Below are 19,113 nucleotides of genomic sequence, written 5' to 3' on the forward strand. Positions count from 1 at the left end.
AAAATTCTTAGAAAGTAAAATACATATATGAAAGAAACGAAAAAAAAAACATTAAATATACATATATGATACAAGTCGCAAAACATTGCTTGATATAACCATTAGATGATGGATATGTATCTAATGTGATGACGGAATTTACTGAAGAAACGCTGACAGAACGGTTAAACATTCCTAAACTTGTAAAAATGAATAATTATAGAATTAAAACTACACCACAAAAATGACATTTTACATTTGGGTACATAACTACTTTATGTAAGTTTAATTCTTTCTTATTGACCAAGTATGTATTGAGCCGTAGAGAAATTGAAAGCAACTTTTGGTATAATTTTACCACGAAACGTTTTATTCTGCCTTAAAAACTATTGCTAAATGATTATTTTTCATGTTTCTAATTTTAATCTTAATTACAATAAATTTGCCGTAGATGGCATTTAATTTACTGCACTGTAAAAGTCAAATATACATTCAACAACAATTCTACTTTAATGAAAATGAATAATTATATCGGGTGTTCATTTAAATTTATTCTCCAAGTTGGTGTTGAAGAATCGATTGTGAACGCACCACGGATTCAGATCACGGATCAGCTGTTTAAATCTAACCTCACTTTTTACGTTGTTTGTGTTTTTACTCTGCAGGCAGACGAGTAGTGCGTTCACAATCGACTCGTCAACGCCCACTTCGAGGAGAAATTTAAATGAACATCCGATAAAATTAAAACTACATTGTAAAAGTGAAATTTTACATTTAGCGTACTTCATGTAAAATTGATTCTTTCGTACAGAGCAGGTATTCAGACGCGGATAAATTTAAAGCAATCTTTGGCGTAATTTTATCACAAAGTCAAATTTACATCCAGCAATAATTTTATTTTACATACATGTAAAATTACCATGTTTCATACAACTAATTTTATCATACACCGTATAAATGACACTCAACTTTTTGTACATTTTATTTTCTTATATGGGTATTACACAAACTGTGTAAATATAGATACCTACAATAAACATTATTAATGTTGAAATTAATATTCATGAAGCCATTACTCTCCAATTGGAAAAATTGTAATTATTTATCATAGATAATACTCATTATATGAGGTACATAATTTAATGGGGCCAAAATAATTATTTACATTACAAATTCGGTAGGCGGTAGGCTACGTTTTACAGCGCGAGGTTTTTAGATTGAAACACGACCGTGCAGCGGGACTGTTTTAACAAAAACCGAACGATGTAAAATGCCTACCGCATGAGTAATTTATTAATCTTTTTGGCCGACGTCCGACGGCCATTACTCGTTTTCTCAAATTTGAAATTTGTTGTATGTAACCAATAATTTTGCACAACTTGTCGAAGTCTGACATTTGATTAATGAAATCTATTATAGGTACCGATAACTGACATGCTTACGATTTACACCACAAGATGGCGCCATCAGACTTTAAAAGAAAACAAATTAATTATGTTCATTTTCGAAAACTGAGCGGATCAGTGGTAGCGGAATCTTGTTTTAGTAGGTATGATAAGTAGATTTTTTTTTGGAGGCCCCAGAAAGCTTAAAATTTTCGCGTTAGTTTACACACTCCGTGCGGTAAAATGACAGATAGCTTGGTTAGTGTGTAAAAATCAAGATACCGAAGTTGTTCAAAATGTGTAAACATGTCATTTAGAGTTGAGGAGGCCAAAAATATTTTTTTCATGTTCGTTTCCTGAGATACATAACCGGGAAAGTGAGGTATATAAACTTTTCCAGTTATATACCTAACTTGACATCTGTTAAAGATAACCTTAAAATTTACAATTAACTAATGTTTTTTAAGACTTTGTCCAAACGAACACAAAAAACTTTATTCAATATTCGTGCGGTGTCACTTTTCAGGTATTTGGCCTCTTTTGCATCACTCGGCTGACGCCTCGTGCTTCCAATTTCGGCCTCGTACCTGACAGCGCTACTCATATGAAAATCACTAATGTAATTTTATAACAAACCACTTGTAGTAAGTGTCTTATGACATTAAATTACCTTATGTAATATATTTGCCACATCGAATCAAATTTACAAAAAAATTGTTTCAATCAATAAAAGAAATCCCATTTTTTTAAACGAAGAATTTAGAGAAAGTTGTTTAAAATGAAAATTAAAATTTTTCGAATCATTCTCTTCCATTTCTGATGATTACAAAATCGTTGTCAGTTTTGATCGACAGAAAATAATTATTTGGACTTTTTTAGATCATCAGGATGATCAATATAAATTGAAATGATATTTAACTTTTGAGACAGAAGTAGGTCGATTAATAGGATTATTAGTTGGTCTAAAATGTGTACAAACCTTCAATCGGCAGTTGAGACGTTGGTGTTAAATGTTGGTATCTGTAAAAAAACTGCATCAAATTAAAAATCTAGATCTAGACACCACGGGGCTTGCAGCGACAAAATTAGATCGTCGAACAAAAATTGCACCGGTGGTAAAGAAATCTAGGATTACTCGTCGAAAGTGAGAAGTTTGATTGCAGCGATGGTAATGATGCAGGCAGGTATGATTAATAGGAAATGTTGCGGTCCAAAGTAGATGATCCTCCGTGAGTCGTCATAAGGTGGATGCGAACGTCGGCAGTTAGAATTTCGTGGATGACGTTGACCGGTGTTCGTTGTGGTGTAAATTCAGCAGGAAATAAAGAGGTCGTAGTGATCAGCGAGCGTTTCGGAGTGTGGGTTATCGTGAATGAACGAATTACTTACTGGGAATTTGAGCGGGAAATGTTTGTGTAACCGTTCACGTAGGGCCGACGTTGGTGTGTTGCAGGAATGGTCGTAGCCATCGTGAGTCAGCAGGAGTGGCTGGAAGCGCTAAATCGCCGGATTAGGCCGTGAGTGTCGCGAGTTGCGGTGTCAGAGTTGGTCACACGTGTATTACGTCCGCGCGTCCACAGTTCGTCCACAGTTGTTGTTGACCGCTGCAGGAGTACCGAGGGCGTGGTGAAGATCGCGCAGTCGCCACCTGGTTGGCACGAGGAACTCGTCGTCCCGCCCAGCCGCGAATCGTGGATCGCCGGGCGCGGCCCACAACACAACTAGCATTTATTCTATTCTTGCCTAGAAAACAACTAAATAAAAAGCTGGAGACGATGCGATCCTGCGTCTTGGGCTCGGGCGCGGGCGCGTCCTGCCCAACTCGCGAGGCTAACCACCGGGCCAATGCAGGGGCCCAACCTTGTACATCAAAGAAACAAAACAACAGACTCGCCATGCCGGATGATTTATTCCTTTGACCAAGAACCGTCGAACAATCAAACTTGCATCGTAACTTCCGGACCATGTGAGTCCTGGTCCAGGTCCTCCCGATCTGTTTACCTTCCGCGGGATACTAATGGATCCGGCGGTGCACCCCCGGTTCTCCCGATGCTAAACTTATTTTAATTTTGTTTTCGCGTTCCGATAGGTGGGCCCCACCCGAATCAATGCCGCTTGCATTCTAATTTGTAATTCTCTCTTCCTGATGAGAATATCCGATCAGTCGACCGATGCTATCTCGGTATCACGATTTTTTCCTTTAATTCTGCTCCGCTCCTTCCAGATTCTTATTACCTTCCACTTTCTTATAAAGATGGCTCCTAATCGGATGTGTTATCTACCCGCGCAATAAATATGTGTCGAATTGCCCCTACCCTCGAGCTCTTCGGTTTCGGCTTTCGGTTTCGATGTAGAGATGCCGACACAAATTTCCGATTGATGCGCCTCTCCTCTGGCATATAATTAGCACCCGGTTCGGGAAAAGCTCGTAATTGCGTGCAACCCCATTCACGACTTACTATGAATGTAAATGGTTCGTCCGATCTTTTCATTGCCTTTTTCACTTTAATTTATGTTTTTACTCTAATTTCTTTTAATTCCTACTTCATACTGCTTCTTATTTTTATTCCGTTCCCTGTCTTCCCCTGTACACTCACACTTGGTAAACTCGCCAGGTATAATTGCCTCACAAATCACACTTCCAGACGTTATCCAATTCTACAATAATAAATCCTGTCCACCAAACGAATACTACACACCCGACTATTAACAAATGCTACCCTAAATCCCCCAAAACTCACCAAATTAAATTATTTTTACACGAATTCCTCCACCTTATCATTCTTACTTTTGTTTTCTTAAATACGTATATACAAATATCCTTGTACCTACAAGACGTAATTAATTATTACCTACTCTCCATAAAACAAATCTTCGTTTCAAAGTATACAATTTAAATTAAATATTATTAAATCAAATAGATTCTTTTTCACACTTTCGAACAAGAAAGTCGTAAACTACTTCAAAAATCAAAGCACTGATGTACTCTTTCATACAGTTCTTGAACACACACCTAACAGTTGTTTTCAATCTTGGAGTACTCTATTTTCTAATTCCAACCATGATTTCAATCATCTATCATACTCTTATAAGTAATCCCTGAATAGGAAAATTGTCTCTTGAGCCAATCACATTTTCATTTAATCTACATTACTGATTGTGTCAAGAATAACAAACAAACGTATACAGGGTGTAACAGAAATAAGTACATTAACTTTAACCAGTAACAGAACTCGTCATGATGAACAATTTTTCTATGTACCATTTTTTCTAAATCGGCATGGTTAGCATTTTCCCCCCCATAAATTAACGAGGCGTTTGTGTAAACCTTCTGAGCACAGGTTCTAATAATGGGCAGTATTTTGATTTCGTAAAAATGCTTAGAAACGGTCGTCACATTTACAGTCACTTCTGGTTTCCAGTGGCGGGTAGCGAAATTTTTGGAAAATTTTAAACAATTTTCTCATTAACAAGAACGTTTACGAAAAAAAAAGAAATTAGAAAAATTGTTACTCTTGATGAGTTTTATTACCTGTTAAAATTAATGTACTTATTTTTGTTACACGCTGTATATGTATTTCTATTCTAAACTGTCTTAACAGAATGCCACCTACTTCAGTCTAGCTATGGAAAATATTTGCAAATCATGAATGTGACATTATTATCAAAACTGACATGGATAGGTATACCTATTTGTTTTTCACCGATCTTTACTTCCATGTGATAAAATAACAAATGCACATCACAAGCGTTTATTATTTATTTATATTTAATTTACATACAATCTTGATATTTGTCTCCTCTTTTTACGATATGAACACAAGATTGTTCTTATTTACTCTTTTGAAGACAATTTGACAAGGTGTACATCCTAGGCAGATGTAGGTGACTAAATTTTTTTTACCTTAGAAATATTGTAGCTTCAAGCGACTTTCTCTATCTGTATAGAAACGGTTGAAGTGGCTGCTTTTTTGTAACCGGACTGTAACTGTACTGTAACTGCACCAAAAGAAAAGCTTGAAGATAAAATATTACTTATACCTATATTATTCAGAGTAGGTCTTTTTGTGCTTCGCCCAGTTGCCGGCCTAGACTTCGTCTCGGTCTTCAATCTCTGGGCACAAAAAGACTCACTTCTACTCCTAATGATATAATCTACTACATATATTACTGACATAATTTTTAGTCCAAAAATGTCTAAACCAATCGAACGTAGATTTAAGAATCTATGTTCGATTAGTGGTGGAGTTTTGTCGTCGAATTTCAATTTTCTCATTTCTTAAACTGCTATAATCCCCTAATATCACAAGTTTGAAAATTATCTTTGACCAGTATTTATTTCAACAATAAGTTCGGGAAAAGAAGATTGTAACAAGAGACGTAAGAACTGGTGTGAACAAAGACTTCCCAGTTCTGCACAATCTCAGACTTTTCTACAATTCTCAATAAAAGACGGCCAATCAAACTTTACGACATAAATATTGCTGTGTTAACCTCTCCTAATTTTCGTCTTTTTATTTGAAATAGAAATGTATTCGAGTCGTGGAAACACTTAAACTTGTTCTGTACAAGCGCACAATTTATCTGTGTCGCTAAAGATTGTTATTTATTTAAAAAAAAGCGTGTTGTTATCATATTTGAAGGGCGGAAAGCAGTTACTAAACTACTTATCTGTTGGTTCGTTCCATATGGCTAATTTGCATGTGCGACCCTTAGCTCTCAGCCCAATTCTCAAAATCGATGAAGCAGATTGTGACGGGAATCGTATCTTTCGCGTTCCGAGAATTGCCAAATGGTCATCAGATCTGCCAGCACGAACAAAATGTCACTTTTTGTTGCATTTATTTAATTGTTGTTTAAACAACTAAATTGCGAGTTTTGCGACGGTAAATCACATGGAATAAATAATTTCTAAATTTACGTCGGTTTATTTTTATCAGATTTACAATAAAAGTTAAAATCAATACTTCGAGATACACTCGAGTGTTTAGTTATTCAAATCACGTGAGCAATATTTTTAAAAGAAAAGCTAGCATTATTTTTCAGTAAAAAATGTCGTAATCATACTATCATCCCCTAATTTAGGCTTTCTCCCCTCGGTCTTGATAGAGGTCTACCTACATTTTCGCATGCGGGATATCTCCTGAAAATTTTATTTTTCAGAAGCAATCTTTAAATTATAACAGTGTTTACTCAAGCGTAATGTAATATTGTGAACCTCCTATCTAATATTCATCAATTTGCTTAATTAACTTTGCATAATTGAAATTTATACAGTTTATACGCATGCAAGTAAGTAAATTTCATTTAATATAAAAATGTTCGATTTAGTTGTTTAAATATGTAGTATCACATTCTCGTTTTAATTAAATTCACTTCTCGCTTTGTTTAGTCTTTGAGAGCTTCAGGTATTTATACTGCTACCACCGTTACTCCCATATCTTCCATAATTTCACATATTTATTTACCATGTCCGGTTTTCATCACAAAAAACTAAAATATCCTGAAAATTTACATCTTCAGCTTCACCAAACAAAGAATTTCGGGATAACGACAGGAAAGGTAGAATCAAAGTAAACACTGCGTACTTTTAATTTTTTTATTTCTTTCTGGATTACAACATGATGATAAATGTAGGTGCAGGATTTCAATTATTTGAAACTGAGCGAAAAACTCGCTTTTTGCTTGTGAGTCGGATTATCACATCATAACAGTTTTATTGAGTGTCGGATTTTTATAAAAAAAATTTGATGGGTGTTGTTGCAATTTAGTGATCTAATTTTTGCAGAAGTGCAAAACCGTGATATTAGAGAGAGAAGGATAACAGACGGGGTATATATTATTCATGACAAACAAATGGAGTAGGCCATGCCAGAGATTTCCTTGCTGTAGGCTACAGACTCCTTATTTCTTACCCTTGCCTAATCAATACCATAACTTCATGATGTTATTAGACAGCTTGACAAAACAAATGATTTAGATCGTGCACAGTTAGAACAAAATAAATGTACAAGGACGTCGAACTAATATGCGAAAATGTGACGGCATGGTCGTTTAGAGCATTTGGTAGCTCCCCTTCCTCACACCCTATCGCTGACCACTCCATTCGTTCCATTTGAAATTGTAAATAAGAGCTTAGGCGGCCACTCAATAGGTCATCTACTTTATTGGACGTCAAGAGTCGCCATGTGAATGGAGAAAAGTTCCGATAATCAACTTGAGCCACTATTGTGGATGTTTTGAGAAATGAGGGTGCTTTACTGCACGAGCTGTTTGTATCTTGATAACGTGATTGCACCTCCACTCCATTCCGTCTCTCAATTCGCAAAAAATTTCTTCGCCTACGACGAATGCACCACTACGAAATTAAAAATGCCACGACTCCTGACCACATCTACGTAAGTAATTGGCTCTTCCAGCTTTCACGGAGGAGTAACATTCAAACGGTTTATCAATATAACCCGTGTCTTTTGCAGAACGACTGCAATATAATACAGCAGCCTCGTATAAACCAGTAGCGCGTAGAAGATAACTCGAACCTATTATCCAGATTATCCCTTAAACGGAATAAATGACCACGAGGGGCCAGTTGTACGTCGGCACCTTATCTCCTTCCTTCAAATAACTATATATGGAATAAGTAAATGCATCCAATTTGTTTCATTCTTGCTGCGGAAAAATTCACACAGATGATACAAATAGCGATAAGGGGTAGAGGTACGCGATAACTCGACTAATAGTCGTAAAAACTAAGAGTTAGGCTGAGGATTGTAAATGGCGTCGAGGACTTTTATCCTAAATGGACGAGTGTCCTGAGACCGATAAAATCAAGCTAGGTGTCTTGCCCAGCGGGATTTTACAATTCGTGCGTGTTGCCATAACGCCCTATAAAATTATATCCGCTACGACGGAAAAATATAATCAGATATACATATACATCACCCCCAAGCAACCCCTCACCCATTCAAAACTATAGATCGAGTATTTATGTAACTGTACCTTCACCTTCGAACAAATCTTTCCATAAACATTTTTTTAGGCACCCTTAATGAAAAAGAAAATTTTACGTACTCCCAAGGGGACGTAAAGTAACTCTTTTTCGGACGCACTTTTCGGACCTTGTAAGTTAACAACGAAACAGACAAAACCGAGTAAACCGACTGAAAACAAATGAAAATTTGACAATAAATTTAACCAAAGTATTTTATTTATCCGAAAAGTGTTGTGTCGTTCTGGTGCTTATTTTGTGCATAATAAGAAAATGAACATTCATATAATCGATAGCAACAGCGTGATGAAGAAATGTGTAATACAACAGCGAAAGTGATGAATAAATGTCTAATACGCCACCGGACGTTGATTCATGTTCAAGTTCATTGATAACATGTACATATTAATAAATGTATTTATTGGAAAAAGTAGATACAAAATAAATTTGTAATTTTTCCAGTGATGTTGTGTTTTGCTTTGTAGTTCGTGTGGTCACCTAAAAATGTAATGTGCACCTCGTACCTCGCCTGTTTTCAAGTCTCGGCTCCGCCTCGACTAGAAATCCCAGACTCGGACGAAAAAGATGCACTTTTCGGCCTTGATACACAAATAACTATTCTTCATCCGATTCCATCACAAAAAAATTCCAACCTCGCCCATTCTATCGAAACGTATTCTAACCGCAGGCATGTGTTTTCTTAATGACTGGTGGGCCTCAAGGCTCCAATTCGGGTCCACTACTTTTCCAAGTAATTAGCGATAAACAAATGACACCTCAAATTCTGCAAAACTCACTTATCTCTGCTACTTTTGTTCTCTTAAAGAATTTATTCCTGCAAAGTATTATCCTGCTGTTGTGGCATCATTTTACAAAAATAGGTACTCATTGTCAGTACAATAAATTTTTCCTTGAAGAAATTTAAATTCGATACTATGAAATGATGTAGTATTCTTTTCACAGAGTGGAGCTCGTAATTTATCTAGATACTTCGAAAGACAAAGCGGTGATAGTCTCGCATACTTATTTATGATATCATTTCCATCTATGTTATAGGAATTGACTTTTTAAGTAGAAACTTCACCTGGAACAAATGTTCAGTTCACATCAATTTTCTTATTTGAGTAATATTGGTCGGGAAAGAACTGTACGTGAAGTCTGGTGTGCCTCAAGGCTCAAATGTGGGCCCCCTCGTTTCTCGAAAGGTTATCAACGACAGAGTAAAAAATGATGGTGTAAAATGTTGTTGCAGGATGATGGCACGATGGACCAAGACGTAGATGGGGATGGTGCGATCAACCTTTCCACATCGCAAAGACCATCGGCGGCGACAACCCCCAACGATAGCGTACACACTGAAGACGCAGAACAGGTAATAATCGTGATTGATTGATTGATTGATTGGTATCGTTCGACGGTTCGTAAAGACGGTGTTGGTAATTTGATGTGGTGTAAATGTGCAGGTCGTAACAACGATTGGGTTGTTGTGTATTTAGCGATTTGGGGGTTAGTTGAGTAACGAGGGGCATAAAATTTGCGAATTAAAAATCGGTATCGCGTTTGGAAGCGCAAAATCAGAGGTCGGAGACAGAGAGCTGTCCTTTCTAATCAAGACCTGTGGGCTGCCCCCTTCTTTCAGCCTCGCCCTTACTAATGCACTCGGATTTTTCATCTTAATTGAAAGAGTTTGGACCAGATGTCTCCAATATGAATCAGGATAGTCCGTGTTTAGATGCGGTGTATGATTGCTGAGTGTACTCTGTTGGCGCTTTCGTTCCACTATAAATTAAACGAGAGCTTTCGACTTGATAGATGTGTTCGATAAAGTTTTTCCCTGTTCGAAATTAAGATATTTGCGCGGTATAATTAGAAATGAAGCTAATTTTGCATTCTTTGTTTTCGGCTCGTACTTTAATTAAAGATTTTAACAAATGCCAGGTGCCTTCTGTTCACTTCGCACCTCAACTTCTTAATGTCGAAATTAAAAAGCGGTTTTAAATATAATTTAATGTGAATTCGGTGAACTTCCTCTGTCGCTCTACCGGTTTAAATTGAAAACAGAAACTTTCACGTTATTTCTTCGGCCAGTCTGACAGTGTCTGATGGTTCAAAAACTGTACCAAAAAATTCATAAAGAACCACGATACAGCACGTGGTGTAAATTGCCACGTTAGAATGCAATATGCTATCGATCGCACAGGGAAAGTGAGTGCATTAAAGCATGTGTGAAGTGAGCATCGATATGGCCACTGACCTCACCCTCTTTCTCCCTTTTCATCGACTAAGTTTCCAACGTTCTCTTAAAAATCATACTGAGAATTCGACAAATCCCGTAATTACGCGATACATTTTATAAATGAAACGTGTCGTCAATAAATTCCCTTCAAACTTTTCTCCCCAGCTTTTATCCTTCGTAATCCACTTTGAATGGAAAGTAAGCAAATAATTTTGAACACGTTGCATTTTTGACCCTTTCTGTTTTCTTTTCCTATATTCTCTATTCAATTTAAAGAAAGTCATTTCAATGTATGAGAAAGACATCGCCCCCGAACTACTACACCGACGTGGTCACTCATCGGAATTGAAAAAGACGTGTCCCGATTATTTCAAATCAATCTACACCTGCTTAATTGAAGATTTACACTCAGAATTTTCTTAATCCGATGTATCAGCGAGAGATTAATCATTCGAATAGTCACCAATACAATTTCTCCTAGTCTAAATTGTCAAGAATTACACTTTTCCATATATTACAAAGAAACTCTTCACTTCGAAACAAAAATATAGAAATGGATAAAGCAGTGACGAACTCTTGGGATCCTCTGCGATGGAAACACTCGTAATTTGAAATAATCTTGCAACCATATTGAGCTACTCAACATTTCTACAAATATTGTTCTGTACCAATCGATAAAAAAGAAAATAACAAAAACAGGTGTAGTGCGTTTATTAGATTTTTTCCGATCAGTCTTTTATTTTGTAATCGAGTGAATCTGAGTTTTAGAAAAAGTTTCTCGTGAGGACTAAACGACTTTTGATTATCGGGTGATTTTCCCAAAACTTCTTAATATGTCAAGTATGAATCTTTATTTGATTTGTAGGAAAATGTCAGATGTAATGTCTTGCCTTTTCATTCTCAATATCTCTCTAATACATAAAATTCTATTAAATCGATCAGTCATCGATGACAGGACTGAAATGTCTTACAAGTTTTAAATACAGCAAAGTCAAGACGATAAGCTTAGCGTATTCCTATTTCTGCAATAAAGTATATACCTACTTTCGCCTAGGTTCTACGTGGAATTACTAGGTGTAAAAAACTAACTGGATGTAAATTCCGGCGATGGTTAGGTGTACGCTCTACCGACATACCGTGCGATCGAAAATAAAAAAAAATCGAGATGGCCATGATTAATACACTTCAGTTGGCAGCACGTAACAATTTAATTCAAATGTCATCAGATGTCATTAATTACAATAGTAACTGTCAACTTGCCGCGATTATTTTGTTTTTCCATACCTGAAAAACAACCCGTTCAAAAACAGGCCTGGCACAATTCCCGAATTAATGCAAGTAATTACTGATAACTGCAATTTAATTGGTGTCCCGACTTTGCGAAGGTCATTTTTGAAAACATGAAGCGAAGGAAGTAGCATCATGTTTGGAAGCTGAAGGCAGACATTTCGAACATTTACTCTAGTTCGCAAATACGATTGGAGCTCCTCATAACCGACAGGTCACACAAAATGCACACCTTTATGAAAATCAAGATTTCAACGTTCTCAAAATCACTAACCTAACTTTTAAGACTGACATCCGATAATTGAAATTTTAACGAATTGCCAACTGAAATTTTTGTTTTTTTTTATATCTCGGTATTTTGAAACAGATTGAACAACCACGCTGAATAAAATATGCATTTTGGAACGATAAAAGAACTGTACCGATATTCTTGTCAAGTTTGGTAATTTCTACAACTGCTGCAAGCAAACATGTTTTTGCAAGTCATAAATATGAGATAACATTCCTTCAAAAATGTAACTGCAGAGATCTATCGGATGTTCATTTAAATTTCCGGTCAAAGTCAGCTGTTTATATCTTACGTTTTTACACGAGTGGTGTGTTCACAATCGACTCTTCAACGCCAACTTTGACCGGAAATTTAAATGAACGCCCGATATTTGCTACTAGTAGAACACATTGTAAATAGACCACCAAACTTTTCGGAGGGAAAAAACTAGGGATTTAAAAAGTTTCCAATGTTGTCAAATATGAATCTTTCTAAAAACCCGACAACTATGTAGAAAATATCTTTTACAATTTGATACCTTTAACATTCTATTAGATAAATCGATTATCACCCATCACATGACTTGAAATCTCTTACAATTTTTAAATAAAGCAAAGTCAAGATGTGCAAATGTAAATTCCTACATTTACGTTAGTTTTTAAAATCTTGAATTTTGATCCTGCTAATCTTCTATCGGTGGATTTATTTATTTTTCGTAAAAGAAAGATAGTCGGATGTAAATTCCGGCGATGGTTGCTTCTTGACCACACTAAAATGGGCAACATTTAAAATTATAAACAATCAAAAGACGTTTATTAAATTTTTCGCAAGTTGTCCCCATACCTATCTAGCGGTATTTCACAAAAGCACACGTTTGTAAAATGAAGGTCACGAGTATTTCGTAAGAGTTTGCGATTGGTTATTGATAATTCTATAAAATTAGTACTTTTCAGACTAATTTATATTTTATACAGCTCCAATTACGTCGTTCATTTTGTAACAATTACGTAATAGGGGTAAGATCCTAGAGCAATTTACATCACATGTTATAGATCCCATCCGACCTTTTGATGGAACATACTTGGATTAAGTAACCCTTGACGATCAGACAAATTTACAAAAGGTGTTCTAATATTGTTAGGCATACATTTTTTTAGAACCAACAACCCAAGATTAGTTTAACGTAAACTCTTATTTCTTGAATGGCCGTAGATGTACATGAACATTTGGTCATCTTGTAGCTTGTAGCATTCCTGAAACGGTCACTTTTTGGAGTTGTTGGAAGATTTCAATGTTGTCTTAGATTCTTAGATCGTCTTAAACCTGGACAGGTCGTAGATGCGATTTGGGGATAAAAATGTGTATCGTTTAGTTTTGTTGTGGTGGCAAAAGCAATGGTGCGGTGGAGTTGTTGTTGGGGAAGGAAGAAGAAGCGCGTCGGTCCAGACTGAGTTTCCAGCTTTGAGGTGGCTTTCCGTAAGTTGGCTCAATAGATGCGATGTTGACGTTTTGCGATATAGCCGCATGCAAAGACTAAATTGAATTTGGGACTGGCCGGCCTGTTTGGATTCCAGGATGGTTGTTTAGTTTGCCGGAACAAAGAAAACAGCCATGTGTTTATTCTGCTTGAAATAGCAAGCCACTCCCCGGACCGGCTCTCTGCGGCCGGTGTAAACACCTCGACGAGGTACGGTCGACCATCAATACATCGCTTATACACAACAGGGAGGCATTACGGCCTATTTCGCTTTCTTTAACGACAATCCAATCGCAGATCGCGAGCTTAAAAGCTCGAGATAGTGTAACGGCTCGCTGTCTAAGTGAGATGTAATGCTGTTCCAGATACCGGGACTATTAATGCGTGCACTGGATTTCCGTTATCTAGATAAATGGATGCACGAGTTAAACTCCCGATTCCGGGAATATTTATACATCCGTTCCGGCAAATAGTCTCTCTCTCCTTAAGGTTGCCGGGCCCGCTCCTGTTTTGCACGCTCCTGCTCCTGCTGCCCCCGCTGCCGAGGAAGCGTCGCATATCGAATCTGCCACACTTTCGGTAAACAATACCCTATTTAATTGCTTTTACAGTCTCGTGCACTCTTTTGCTAGAGTACACTCCGGGCCCACTTCTCCTCCTCCACACAGTCCCTAATCAATAAAAAACTTGGCTAAAAAGTTGGCCACACTTTAATTGTGGCGGCTACGTTTCAATCCTGACACCCACCACGTTCGTCCTCCACGTATCGTTTCGTCGCGACAAGGATAAAACTGATATTGCAAATGCCGTCCCCATCCACCCCTCTAAAGCAGCTGCAAAGTTTTCTGCATGACCGAACCAAGTGTGTCAGTTCTTAATGCTTAGAAAATATATGATCGACGCGTATCGACTGCACCAGGAAAAGCCATCATCGAACGCGAATGACAAGAGATTTTCGCCGATAAGGAAAAACACGTAACGCTAACACGGATTTAACAAGGACGCTCTGCTCCCTCTCGAGGAACGGCCAAATGTGAAAATGTCGGAAAAATTCGCTTTCCATCGAGGTACGTCGAAGAGGGACATTAATGAGTGAGCGTAGCGTTTATTTCTCGCAAACGGATTAGCCACATTTCCCTAACCGCGCAGCTCCACCCGGCTTGTTTGTGTTTGGGTTTCGAGATCCATCTGTAAAACAAATACTGCTGTCAGTCGACGCTCTTATTGTCTTTTTGTTATAGAAATAAACCACGGTGGAGAAAGCGGCCATTTTAATTCGCCTCGACTAAACAAAAGCTTAATTCTTTTATCGCGGTCCGATTGCAAAAAAATCAACCCCTTCTCGCTCGTGTTTAGAGTAGAGTCGTCGGTGTTTCAAATTTCGCCCCGACAAGATTTAATAGAAAAGTCAGGTGCGGGAATCTTGTCGATAGAAATTGATGATCGGTGCTTATTGACGTTTCCCGGCGAGTATTAATCAGATGAAAATCTCTCAAGTTTTTGCACGGTGTGGTGTCGGCGTTAGCAGCTAGCCCTCTTGTTTTATTGGCGTACTTTTTCTTTATCTTTTTTCACAGCTAAAAGCCGTGTTATGGTAAGACGGAGGTAATCTTAGGCAGTGACGGGTGACGAAGAACGGCAATCAGCACTAACGGCCGTTCACTGACCGCCTCACCACCGCTTTACCGCTCCGATTCGATCCTAAGCTGCTGACTCTCTATCTCTAACCTCTAATCTTTCTATCGCCTCGACACGATCTTTTGCTCTGCGTGCATCCCATGTATCAGCAATATGCCAACACAACTCCGCAATATCCACAAGACTCATCCGCACCCCCATCTGCTCCTCCCGAAACAATCAACTCGGTCATCGTGTCCATCTTCTAACTACTTTTTTCTTTGCAACTACCACAGATTTGATGGTGTCAACTCTCTCATCCACACCCCTTGTTGACAAATTCATAACATGTATCACCACCATGCCAAAGCAACTGTCTTCTATGCCTTCCCGTACCAGAAAGAATCAAAGATTTGCTCCAAGCGCGGTCAATTAAGATGTACACACAACTTTTGATCATCACGATCCCCGAACCAGTCGTTTTGATCGTTAAGAACTTCACCATGAAAAGAACAATTTTGAAGATAAACCGTGAAGAAAGTTAAGACCTTTTAACGATAGACTCCTAACATCTACCTGGCGAGAATATGCCAACTCTTTCCAATATTCTGTCTATCATTACATCACTGTAGAATGTTGGAATATCAAAAAAAGTCTAGCTGAGCACTCTTTGATTGGAGATGAAGATTTTAAAATAGCAAAAACTTTTAATGAGAAATTAGTAAGATGATGTACCAACTGATTACGGTAACAAAAAATACCAGCAGTTTACAATCTCATTTACATGGATATCTTTTGCCTAGGTAAAAATTGAAAAAAATTGAATTAAAAGAGAAAGTTAGAAATGTTTAGTAACAAGAAAATGTAAATACCAAGTATCTAAGTATATTTCATTTAAAGACCAAACATCAATATTTCATTAACATTGTGATTTATTTAGTTACAGTACCTAATTAATGACAGTCTTTACTTTCGTAATTTCATAAATGAAAAAACAGCCAAACATCTTCTGCATACCTGACATTTTAAATCTAGTTACGCTCTTTATTTTGTAATGGGTATTAAGCAACAGAATAAATATTTACATCATAGAGGCAACATATTTCTAAGGATTTGATGATCCTTGACCACGAGATAAATTTAGAAATTACTTTTTCTAATATTGTTAAATAAAATTTTCAATAAACTGAATTTGTAAGAAATATCAATCTTAAAGCAACATAGCATAAGGTCAAGATCTTCTTGAATGTAGCAAGAATTTCTGAGCGTCACAACATCTAACGCATGAAGATTTCATTAACACGTTTAAAAAATTAAAATGGAACTACAAATACGAAAAATTATTAATAACGAAGAGGCAAAAATGTCACGAAAACTGTTAATAGGAGATTCATTATCTGGAATAACTTAGGGCAGCGATTCTCAACTTGCTGCTGATCAATAAATTTTGTAAATAATATAAATATTAATTTAAACAATACAAAATGCTAGATTAACATTGTAATTGATGACAGTGCCGCTATGAATCTGTAAAACAATTATTATGTAATTCCATTTATGTATGTACTAAATTTTTTCCACAAGTATCTACGAAAAATCAAATTCAGCACCTTTCCTTTACAATTGTCCAAAAAATTAGAGTATTTCATAAAATTAGCAAAGTGTCTTAAAAACAAATTGGTAAGGTGTATCGGTAAAATGGCAACAAAACTCGTCACAATATCCTATAGTTTGTCCAGCGAGAGATTGGTTGACATAAAAGTCACTAAATTCTATGTAGAGAAAGTACAGTGTGGAACAAAATGATTGTCATCTAGTTTGCTTTGGAATTTTTGCACATGTAAATATTCCTGCACCGCTCTACTTTTTTTTTGAAGTGCCAATAAATGTCATCAATCGAATTGACAATTGTTACAATTTACTAAATTGAATTAACAAACGTTGGTGGTCACTTTCAACACTAGCTGTGACTTGCTTTTGTTAGCTCCTTTTTAATTTCAATCTGAACTTTGCTTTCATATCATCCCTTCGCAATAAATCACATTTGGAATTTGGATATACAGGGTGATTCATATAGTTTCATAAATATTTTAGCCAGTGGCAGATTCCGGTCTTAAACAGCTCTTGACAATAAAATTTTGAGTCATACACCAAAAATTGGCAAAAATTACCATATCGGTTTTTTCACTATTAGTAAATGCCATTCTTCGCTAAATTATTCCACTTTACGTCCAATATATAAGAAATTAATGTCATGAATGTTATAATACAAGCAAACAATTGTTGCTATAGAGAAAATATTGGTATTATAAAGTTCGCTTTAGTTTCATTTTGACAACAATGCCTGGCAGTTTGTTTCAACGTAAAATATTTTCATTTATCTGCAGTTTTTAAAAGGTGGTAGTACACTTTTCAACATGCTTTATCTTCAACAATTGTAACCTTAGAACCTTGACATTTTTGTAAGAATGTCTAGGGGTAGGAATCTACCACCGGTTTAAGTTTGTATGATACTATATGAATCACCCTGTATATTTTGAGGTTAGGCCTTCTTTTTTTTTATAGAGCGGCATTTCGTATTTTTACAAGGGTAATGCAAAGGTAACTAGATGAAAATAATTTTATTACCTAACGCACGTAAACTTTGAAATATATCCTTCAAGCAGTAACATTTTTGCCCTGAAATTATGCTCTAATTAATTTAATAAAATTTAAAATCTCGCTGGACGAAGTTTATATACAGGGTGACTGACGAAAAACCTTTGATGCTGTATCTTGCTTATTTTTTTTTCGTTTTGAATAAATGACATATCAAATGAAATAATTTTGAAAACACTTCATTACCAACTAAATAAAAAAAATATATTGCGTCCAGTTTTTGACAGATGAACATCAGCTTCTTTTTTTCAAATAGCACTGTACATTTTTTTTTATTGAGTATTGTAGAGATTTGTCTTCTGAATATAAAAATGCCAAAAACTATACCCATTCATGAAACAAAACTCAAGAAATTAAAGAGTAAATGTACAAAATTTTAAAATCAAGTGACCAAAATAAACAAGAGAGAAGTTTGTTCTAAATGCTCCAAATGACTAAGTAAGCTCTGAGTATTAATTTGTCGAAACAGTTTGATAATAATAATATTATAATGTTGCTGTGGAAGAAAATTTCCAAAGACGATTTAGTGTTAACCTGTGGTGAGGCATTTTTGGAGATTTGAATCTATTGGATTTCTTTATATTCATTCGAAACTTTCGAGACAATGTTTATTTGACCCCACCAGGTACCCAAAAAGAGTTAAGAAAAAAGATAGTGCGAGTATGTCAGGAAAAACCCCGAAATTTTTTACTGAATGCAAAGGTGGGCATTTCTAGAAGGTATCGATAGTGTCTGCAACAGCATTGAGGAAATTTTGAGCAACTAGAATAGATTTTGTATTGTTTACAAATTTGATTACTTGATTTTTGATTTTCAATTTTTTTCATTTAAAATTCATTTTTTGTTTTTTCTTTTAATGTAGGATTATTCAGAAGAAGATTCTTTATAAGAACGAATAAAAAAATATATAGAGTGTAATTTGAAAAAAAAAAAGTTGGCTATCGTCTGTCAAAAAATAGATGCCGAAAAAAATATCGAATAGGATAATAATGAAGTGTTTTTCGAACTATTTCATTTGATGTGTCATTTATTCAAATCGGATAAAGAATAAGTAAGTCAAAGGTTTTTCGTCAGTCACCCTGTATCTCATCTCTATTCGTCCGTCAATACTCGAGCCCCAAGGCAATCAATTCGTTCATTAAAAAACTTCACTGTTAACCGTCTAGGTATTGCATGAACATCCAAGAAAATTTATACCGGGCACGTTTTGATCGTAAC

The 19,113-nt window shown here is 36.3% G+C and overlaps 1 protein-coding gene across 11 annotated transcripts in view; it reads left to right on the forward strand.

Moving 5' to 3' along the window:
* FoxP (forkhead box P) overlaps positions 1-19,113 on the forward strand; it is an 89,804-nt gene that overhangs the window by 52,949 nt on the left and 17,742 nt on the right. For all 11 annotated transcript variants that reach the window (XM_069060010.1, XM_069060016.1, XM_069060008.1 and 8 more), the window contains exon 3: positions 9,605-9,724. In XM_069060010.1, the coding sequence (XP_068916111.1) occupies positions 9,605-9,724 (120 nt within the window). The remainder of the gene's footprint in view (positions 1-9,604; positions 9,725-19,113) is intronic.

Source organism: Tenebrio molitor, chromosome X, assembly GCF_963966145.1.
Source record: "Tenebrio molitor chromosome X, icTenMoli1.1, whole genome shotgun sequence".
NCBI classification, from domain to species: Eukaryota; Metazoa; Arthropoda; class Insecta; order Coleoptera; family Tenebrionidae; genus Tenebrio; species Tenebrio molitor.